This window comes from Sinocyclocheilus grahami, unplaced genomic scaffold (genome assembly GCF_001515645.1).
Source record: "Sinocyclocheilus grahami isolate Dianchi unplaced genomic scaffold, SAMN03320097.WGS_v1.1 scaffold40.1, whole genome shotgun sequence".
NCBI lineage: Eukaryota > Metazoa > Chordata > Actinopteri > Cypriniformes > Cyprinidae > Sinocyclocheilus > Sinocyclocheilus grahami.
The window spans coordinates 3160725-3171015 of record NW_015505219.1 but is presented as its reverse complement, the minus strand read 5'-3'; the positions used below and the strand labels follow the sequence as shown (position 1 = coordinate 3171015).

At 40.2% G+C, this 10291-nt stretch overlaps 1 protein-coding gene across 1 annotated transcript; it reads left to right on the top strand.

Moving 5' to 3' along the window:
* Positions 1-4106: 4106 nt before the first annotated feature.
* On the top strand, positions 4107-5192 carry LOC107582148 (B2 bradykinin receptor-like). Its single transcript, XM_016267876.1, has 2 exons — positions 4107-4948; positions 5048-5192. The coding sequence occupies exons 1-2, from the start codon at positions 4107-4109 to the stop codon at positions 5190-5192; spliced, it is 987 nt and encodes a 328-aa protein (XP_016123362.1).
* Positions 5193-10291: the final 5099 nt, after the last annotated feature.

Genomic DNA, 10291 nt, shown 5'->3' with positions numbered 1-10291 from the left:
ATTATGCGTTTATAAGAGCGCCTGTCTGATCTCACCAGCATATAGTTGGAGAAGATTCAGCCAAACAGCACTTCGGAAGTGAACAGATAGTGACTCTGGATCTACAATCTGGAGCTGCCACTTAACATGAAAGGTAGGTGAATTTCTAAAAAGTCAATGGGACTTTAATAATAATGCTTATTTTCAAACAGTACAAGTTACATGACTATAACACTAACAGGTTATGTTAACATTGGGGAAAAAAAGTTACTTCCATTTAATGTTACTGAATAATTTAATCCCCAGATGGAACATTTTAATATAGGCTTTCCTGTAGCTCAATAGGGCATGGTCCTACCAAGGCCACAGTTTTGGGTTTGATTCCAACAAACAATTTTTTTTTTGGATAAAAACATCAGCAAAATTCATTAGTGTAAATTAAAATCCAAAACTGAGATTACAATTTTTTGTGACACATTTTGCAAGTATTCTGCCTTTTGCTGAAAATGTGTAAGAATGTTACTCCCTGGGAATTTCCAGGTTTTGCTCAGTCATACGGATCAATTCCACCAAATGACTCCCGTTCATTCTTTGAGTTGTATTCAAAGTCTGGTTGTTGTTGTTTTTTGCTTGCAAACATGAAGGAAACTTCAAACTTCATTCATTCAGGAAGAAACAGCAGGCTTATTCTTGAACACGAGGATTTAGCTTGGGGGGAAAATGAAATATTATTATATGTTTTACAAGAAAATACCACTTCAGACTTTCTACTTCAAATGTGTTACTTGCTACTTCTTTCTCGTTGTTAAATGTATTAGCAGTTTCTGAGTGAAAATGTTTCAAAATAAATTCTTCATCCTTTTTTCCCCATTGTAGTCTTTAAGGATGTAAACAGTCGGATAATTATAAATGTTTTTTTATGCATATGTTGCTTATGTACATTTTTATTGGCCTTCTTTTATCTACATTGGGGGGAGGATATAGAAAAAATTTCAGAAAATTGTTTCTATATCCTCAGAAATACTGCTGAGAAATGACATTTTATTTTAAGGTCCAATTCTTGCAAACGATTAAGTATGACTTTTGCCTTAATAAACTACTAATTTGCTGCTTATTAATAGTTAGTAAGGTAGCTGTTAAGTTTAGGTATCGGGTATTATTAGGGATGTAGAATATGGCCATGCAGAATGTGCTTTATAATAATAACTAATAAACAGCCAATATGACGTGACATGTGGCCAAGTATGGTGACCCATACTTGGAATTAGTGCTCTGCATTTAACCCATTTAACTCAGCAGTGAACACACACACACACACCGTGAACAAACACCCAGAGCAGTGGGCAGCCATTTTTGCTGCAGCGCCCGGGGAGCAGTTGGGGGTTCAGTACCTTGCTCAAGGGCACCTCAGTCGGGGTATTGAAGGTGGGAGAGAGCGCTGTACATTGCGAGTCCACAGTCTCCTCTGTCTCGACACTCATCACATCCACCTCCTCGGAGGAAGATAGATAAAGCGTCTGGCTCTCTCTCTCTCTCTCTGGGGGGGTGGGAAGAAACCGCAGCGCGGGCTTCCAAACACTGAGAGAGAGCCGCGGATCTAGCGGGTGAGAACCGAGAAAAGCTCGCAGTGATGACAATCAGCTCCTCGAAAGCTAACCGTGCATGCTCCACTCCCAAACAAACGACACACAAATCGTGTGTATCCCCTGCCGCCAGATATCGTGGGCAGGGAGGAACACAGCATTTGTAATGCCGTTCGCTCGCCATAGACTTTTTCATGATTGTTTTTTATATATGCTTGTGCGGACAGACAACAGTAAATAGACAGACATCTACACAGAGCGCTACTGAAGAGCAGAAGCTGGTTTGCGCTCTGCCGGATGCGCTTTTATACTTTCTGGTGCTTATGTCACCCCGCTCGTGACGTCTCGCTACTTCATTGGACTGATTTGACACGTGCTTCAGAACACAGTCACGCAGGGGCGTTCCCAAAGCGACTTCGACGCAGCTCGAGTTCCTGAAGGGGAACCATGTTTTTCAATCACTACACTAATACGTTAACACACTTGTTTACACTATATGGGGGGGAGGGTTACTATGTTTCCAACTCAACAGTTATGTTTATTTGGTCTACCAGAAAGAATTCCATAAATATTAATTTTACAGATTCAGTCTATAAAGTCATGCATTTAAGAAGTCGTAAAAAAAAGTCGCTGTTTCATGAATTGAAGATTTGTTAATAAGTAGCATCACGATTGAGTCATAATGTTTATCTTCATATTAGCTTCATAACAGTGCAAGTGTTTTACTCAGGCGAAAGACAGCCAGAGCATGACAAACGGAAAGTGAGAACAGATCCAGGCTTCCAGTGACGACAGCCTCATTATGCGTTTATAAGAGCGCCTGTCTGATCTCACCAGCATATAGTTGGAGAAGATTCAGCCAAACAGCACTTCGGAAGTGAACAGATAGTGACTCTGGATCTACAATCTGGAGCTGCCACTTAACATGAAAGGTAGGTGAATTTCTAAAAAGTCAATGGGACTTTAATAATAATGCTTATTTTCAAACAGTACAAGTTACATGACTATAACACTAACAGGTTATGTTAACATTGGGGAAAAAAAGTTACTTCCATTTAATGTTACTGAATAATTTAATCCCCAGATGGAACATTTTAATATAGGCTTTCCTGTAGCTCAATAGGGCATGGTCCTACCAAGGCCACAGTTTTGGGTTTGATTCCAACAAACAATTTTTTTTTTGGATAAAAACATCAGCAAAATTCATTAGTGTAAATTAAAATCCAAAACTGAGATTACAATTTTTTGTGACACATTTTGCAAGTATTCTGCCTTTTGCTGAAAATGTGTAAGAATGTTACTCCCTGGGAATTTCCAGGTTTTGCTCAGTCATACGGATCAATTCCACCAAATGACTCCCGTTCATTCTTTGAGTTGTATTCAAAGTCTGGTTGTTGTTGTTTTTTGCTTGCAAACATGAAGGAAACTTCAAACTTCATTCATTCAGGAAGAAACAGCAGGCTTATTCTTGAACACGAGGATTTAGCTTGGGGGGAAAATGAAATATTATTATATGTTTTACAAGAAAATACCACTTCAGACTTTCTACTTCAAATGTGTTACTTGCTACTTCTTTCTCGTTGTTAAATGTATTAGCAGTTTCTGAGTGAAAATGTTTCAAAATAAATTCTTCATCCTTTTTTCCCCATTGTAGTCTTTAAGGATGTAAACAGTCGGATAATTATAAATGTTTTTTTATGCATATGTTGCTTATGTACATTTTTATTGGCCTTCTTTTATCTACATTGGGGGGAGGATATAGAAAAAATTTCAGAAAATTGTTTCTATATCCTCAGAAATACTGCTGAGAAATGACATTTTATTTTAAGGTCCAATTCTTGCAAACGATTAAGTATGACTTTTGCCTTAATAAACTACTAATTTGCTGCTTATTAATAGTTAGTAAGGTAGCTGTTAAGTTTAGGTATCGGGTATTATTAGGGATGTAGAATATGGCCATGCAGAATGTGCTTTATAATAATAACTAATAAACAGCCAATATGACGTGACATGTGGCCAAGTATGGTGACCCATACTTGGAATTAGTGCTCTGCATTTAACCCATTTAACTCAGCAGTGAACACACACACACACACCGTGAACAAACACCCAGAGCAGTGGGCAGCCATTTTTGCTGCAGCGCCCGGGGAGCAGTTGGGGGTTCAGTACCTTGCTCAAGGGCACCTCAGTCGGGGTATTGAAGGTGGGAGAGAGCGCTGTACATTCACTCCCCCCACCTACAATCCCTGCCGGTATGAGACTCGAACCCACAACCTTTTGGGTTACGAATCCGACTCTCTAACCATTAGGCCACGACTTCCCCAAAATGTTAAATGGTGCATATGTTAGGCAAGCTAATCAGCAACTAGTTAATAGTGAGAATTGGTTCCTATACTAAAGTGTTCCTGAATTTGCTAGTAAATTTCATAATTAATTACAAAGAAACAGCAAGGAACACATTGAATTAAGCACAATAATTTGAAAGACTGAAAAAGTAGTTTGCTTTGCTAATCACCATATAATTTAACATTTCGCAGTGTCCCAATGGAACTAAATTCATCAAACCTCTGCAACGATACAGTAGCCTGGATATGGCTGTCATCTCTTCAGCCTCCATTTCTGGCTATTATCAGCATCCTGGGAGTGTTGGGCAACAGTCTGGTCCTCTGCGTGTTCTGCCTCCAGCGGAAGCCATGCAGCGTAGCTGATGTGTATCTGGGCAACCTGGCAGCTGCAGACCTCATTATGGTCCTGTGTTTGCCCTTCTGGACGGTCACCATCGCCCAAGGCTATCAATGGAACTTCAGTCAGCTGCTCTGCAAGGTAATCTGCACCGCCATCTCGATGAACTACTACTGCAGCATACTCTTCCTGGTGCTGGTCAGCGTGGACCGCTACCTCGCCTTGGCCAAACCCATGAACCCCAGTAAGTTGAGATACCCCAAATGGGCCAAGCGTATCTGTGTGGTGATCTGGATGGTGGGATTCGTGCTCAGCCTCCCAACTCTGCTCTTCCGAAGAGTAGGTTTCTTTCCATTCATAGGGGTGGATGCCTGTTACCTAGAATACCCTCATCCAGCCTGGGTTCTCCAACGGAACATCACGACTAACTTTGTTGGATTCCTGCTTCCGCTGCCGATTATTTCTCTTTGCACTTTTCACGTGGTCAGAGCACTTAAAAACCGCGGCCTGGTGATTCAACCGAGAGTTCAAACGGAGAGGAAAGCCACTCAGCTGGTTCTGACGGTCCTCACAGTGTTTCTCCTGTGCTGGACGCCCTTTCAGCTGGTGCGGTTCCTAGAAACTCTTGACTACTTTCAGCTCATTTCTGGGTGTCTCTGGGAGAATGTTTTGCAAATAGGCAATGAGCTGGCTACTTATTTAGGGTATAGCAATAGTGCAATAAACCCTTTTTTGTATGTTATCGTAGGGAGCCACTTCAGGAAGAGAGCTCAAGGAGTTTTTCAAGGTCTTTTGTGTTCTAGCCGCAAGAGCAACTCCTCTGTGCACTTAAATGTTACTGTTATTAGCAAGTGCGGTGACAGTCCTAAAGATAAGAGAATAACACCGCTGGAACTAAGAGCTGTATATCCACCCATCAAACCTCATATGATGTGTAGATCGCTATGAAGAGACAAAGAAGCTGGTAGAGGTCAAGGGTTTGATTGGTAAGACTTTATTTTGATGGTCCCCCAACAGACATTTTACTGACTATAAGTAACTGCAGTGCAGTAGGCCAACTTATTCTACTAACCCTAACCATAACGTAACAATGAGAGTTAGTTGTAGTTTCAAAGTGCCATGTCAGTGATTGCTGATGAATTTGCACTAAATTATTTTGAAAATACTTATGTAAAAATGTTTCTGAACATATGAAGAGTTCAGATGCAAAAGCCTCTGAGTGCCATTTGAAAATTTCTTCTAAAATTAGCTTTTTTATCAGGCTCCAATGTTTATGTTCATTTATTTAACTTTAATGGCATATAAAAGGATCTATACATTGCCATTAAAGTGACATTTCTGAACCTAAACATAGGAGCCTGATAAAAATACTAATTTTAGAAGAAATTTTCAGATGGCACTTAGAGGCTTTTGCATCTGAAATCTTCATATGTGGACTTGTTTAAAGATGTATGTTTGGTTTTAATGCTATTAGTGAATTTTATTGCTAATATTTTACTGTTCCTTGCAACATTTAATTTCCACTAAAGCAAATTTAATAACCACAAACCTTTATTTATTTATTTATTTATTAAACAAAACCAGAGTATATCCAAATGATTTAAAACCAAAAACTGTGAGCTTGTGCTTTTTTTGTTTGTTTTTTCAGTTATGTTATGTAATTTTTTAAATTGCACTTGGTGTCTTTCTTTATGAACATGTATATGTATGTATTTAATATATATTTATATTACCTATGTATTTGTGTTATAATATCTATGTTACTTTGTGTATAAAACCATTACTTTGTACTGCTGTAATACCTCACTGTGCTGTTGATGTAGCTGGTTAAACATTTTTAATAAAGCAAGATGCACTATTGAAATATGTCAAATTTATGGTTGATTATAATAACAAAGATGAAAATTAAGTTATTTTATTTCTATTCATCCAGAAGTGTACACAATTATTGGACACATTAATCCAGGAATGATACACTGTTGTTTCCTAGCTCCAGTTCCCTTTCAAGGGAACTTCGAACTGCGTCCTCTAGGGGTCGCTATTGGGAACACCTTCAGTGTGACCGGTGTCTGAAGCATATATCTAAAAACGGCAATAACATTGGCAGGTGACAGCCTATGACGTCACTACCGGTGCAACTATAGTATAATAGAGTACACGTCATCCTCTTCTTCATCTTCACTTCACTGTTTATGTTAGCATTAAGCTAAACACGACTAGGAGTACATGTTTCTCATCAGAAGTTTTGCTCTGATACCTGCAGTTTCACATGGCTTGCGGGCTTGCGTGCGTGCCTGCTAAGCACTCTGTGCACTTTTCTAAAATCCTGTGTGGTAAGGTTACGCGTTGTTAGCCTTGTTCACTTTCTCTGAGTTGGCTTAGGCCCCGGTACTCGCCTTGGGCTCCACTCAACTAATGTGTCTCTGTTGATACACTTTTAAATCATCGCTCCCCTCACTGTAGAGGATTATTTATGAACATGGTGCTTTCTTACGAGCGTTCGAGTTCTCTCCCCTTCTGAGGAGTTGAATTCCTCGCTCCGTGGGCTGTTCTCGTAGTGGTGTTTAGCAGTGCTTCCCTCTATCAGAGGGTTGCCTATGAGCACGCTATGCCTTTTCTGAATTCGGAGTTCTCTTCTCACGTGGAGAGTTGAGTTCTCTGTTTTCCCAGAGCACCTGGAACTGGCAACATCAGGCGAACTAGGCCCTTCCTCTGCCTCCCTGATGTGCTGGGTTTTTAACTATGCTTGCAGTATGCTTACCCTTTTTCATTTCTAATGAACATGCTGTAGGTCGAGCCCCCTCTCGGTTGAGAGCTGGGTTTTGTGCTCCTTCAGCTAGGTAACTTACTGCTAGCCATTCCAGCATTATACCATGAGGATGAGTTGGTGCTTCTCAGACGTATTGTTCTTGGGATGCGCCATTTCCATCTATGGTCTGCTCCTTCAGAGTGCCACGAGGGCCCCTTATAACGGTATCTTTCAAATCCATGATATGGTAAGTGTGCACACGAAGTCCCTGTGCACTTTCTAAAATCCACACTGTGTTAAGTTCGCACATTAAGCTTTTTGCGTTCTTTCTAAAATCCTGTATGGTAGGGGCTACGCGCGATGGCTTCGTGCCCTTTCTTGAGTCGGTTAGGCCCCGGTTCCACCTTGGGCACCACTCCACCTATGTATCCTCAGGATACCTACTTTAACAGGGTGTTGCTGTTGAGACAGTTCCTTCAGCAAGCTCATGCAGAGCAAGTGGTAGCCCCCTGGGTGACAGGCCAAGACCTAGTACGATTCTAGGCACTTGGTCGTATCCCCTTACAGGAACCTATTCCCGATTCCAAGCCTTGAGCTCTACCCCAGGCCCAGGAGTTCTGACCCTAACAGGTAAGTTTTTTTGGGTATGTAGCTTAGGCCTTTGGCCGTAGGGGATAATGTCACTGACAGCCGTCTAACGTCCCACGGGCAACTCCCTTAAAGCTTTGGTAGAGTTGGTACATAGTGCTCGCTTGTCGTTTGGCATGCACTCCCCTCAGCATGGTGGCATGGGTATACCGTTCCCAATAGCGACCCCTAGAGGACGCAGTTAGAAGTTCCCTTGAATGGGAACGTCTCAGGTTACGTATGTAACCATGGTTCCCTGAGTAAGGAACGAGACACTGCGTCCTCTAGGTTTCCTGCCATGCTTCGGATGCAAGCTTCAGACGAAGAATTAATTTCTCTAGTCTATATTTATACTATAGTCGCACCGGTAGTGACGTCATAGGCTGTAGCCGGCCAATGTTATTGTCGTTTTTAGATATATGCTTCAGACACCGGTCACACTGAAGGTGTTCCCCATAGCGACCCCTAGAGGACGCAGTATCTCATTCCCTACTCAGGGAACCATGGTTACATTTACGTAACCTGAGAGGCTTTCTCTGAAAGCTCTCTCTCTCCTCGTTCCTCGCCTCACTGTGGGTTTAGTAAATTGACATGTCCTTCATGATGGAGGACTTCGATCGATTTCTGGGTCATAGAGGACAGAGCAGTGAGGAAACAGGGAAGCATCAATTAAAGTATTTAGAAGCATCAGTTCAATAAAAGGGGCCTGCCAAATACACAGATACATACATAACCAAAAATACAATATAAGACCCCCTTTTCACAGTTCTCTGATAGGAACTTTAATTTATTTTGGTTATGGTTATCTTATAAATTCATAATTTGTGTGTTTTCAACAAAGGGTGCAGAAAACCTGAGAAGTAGTTAATTAGATGTCATAAAGCAGACCTTGTATTGGTGTGTTGTATGAGTATAAAAATCCTCAGTAAATATGACCATATTTTAAAATATAAAACACCCAATTTTGTTCCTACAAGGTTCGATATTGAGTCTGGTCTTGATTGTGTCCTATGGCAGTATGAGCTGACGCAGTGTAGTATCAGGTTAATAAACTACATAAAAAAAACAAAATTTAAAAAACATTTTCCATTTTTGGTACTGTTGGCTCATCATTTGGTCAAAACAAAAAACCTGGATCCTGAAGAAAACCAGTTAAGAAGCTCTGGTGGCCTCTACAGAAGTGAGTCAACTGTTTTGAGTGAATCGCATGAACTAAAGCACAAGGTTTCCCGATTCAGCCAGCATGTAAATCTCTCATTGTCTACCCATATTAGGCAGTTACTCACGGATGTTAGAATTACACGCTTGTACACTTTAGCTTACTTTTAAAAAGACTTACATGTTACAGAAATAATTAAAATATATTTAAGTGCAAATTAAATGTAATCGTTTGGAACCACTCATAGTGCACGTTTTACAAGACTACTTAAGTGTGTTAGGAAACTGTCACAAAAGCAAGTACAGGTTTTTTTATTATTAATTAATTAATTAATTAATTAATTTACTACTTTTATTTTTTTGAAGTGCATTACATGTACACATTCAGTACAATTAAGTTCACTTATTTTTCACATTTTTTTTACTGTCACAGCTACTGGGGAGTCTCGAGCCTTGTCCAGTTGAGTTTGTACTGTGAGTTGTGTACATGACTGTAGTCAATGTGATGAAAGCTATCTAGCCTCCGGTACATAAAGGTCACTGAGTAATTATAGAGGTCCTTTTCCTCTGATTTCCAAGCTGAAAGGGCAACATGGACCCTCTGCTTTACCCACCCCAGAGAGAGAGAGAGAGAAAGAGCAATGTCATCACTCATCGCTTTATTCCATAGTAGAACAACCCATTACATACATAAGCTATTCTGGAAAATTCAGGAAATAATTACTAAGTGACAAGAGCCGATGATCGACCCCATTGTATTCTGCTACATTTAAAGCTTTTAGAGGTGTCAAATAAATGTTAGGCTATTAGCCCAATAGTGAACAGCCATCTGTATACTATCAACAGGCCAAAAGGTCAGCAAACAAACCCTGCAGACAGAGAGACTGTATTACACGTGATATGACTGTATATGACACACATGAAGATGACTGTTCCCTCTGAACTGAGCTGTTTTAGGCATTAGCAATCAGACAGACATCCTTATTAGCCATTAGCATGTATGTGTAGAGCTACAGCTTTTTTCCTCCCTCTGAAATCCCTTAGGACACAGTAGTTACTTGGTCAATTGGCTAGATAATGTCTTTTCAACTGCGTTTGGAAGGGTAAAGGGCATCTGGAGGCTTCAGTAATCAAGTTTAAACCTTGCTCTGTTTTTTGTCTGAATACTAATTGTATTGCATTAGTATGTTAAAAGACAAACTCCCCACAGAAGCAAACTATACAGATATGAGAATGATGTATAATTTAGTGTCTGCTGATTTAAATGTTTGGAAACTGGAAACTGGAAAGCGAGTTGTGTGCTCTTGACCACTAGAGGTCATTGCAAGACAGCACATACTGTGTGACTTTTTTCCTCCTGCAATACATAAACTTTGTATCCTTTAATGTTTATGAACTTACATTTAAACGCCATCATAGTGTCTCATAGTGAAATTTCAGTTATTTTATTTTTTTAAAACAGGATCTAAACATCTACAAATCTGTGTGTGTGTGTGTGGTAGGTTTAGGGTTA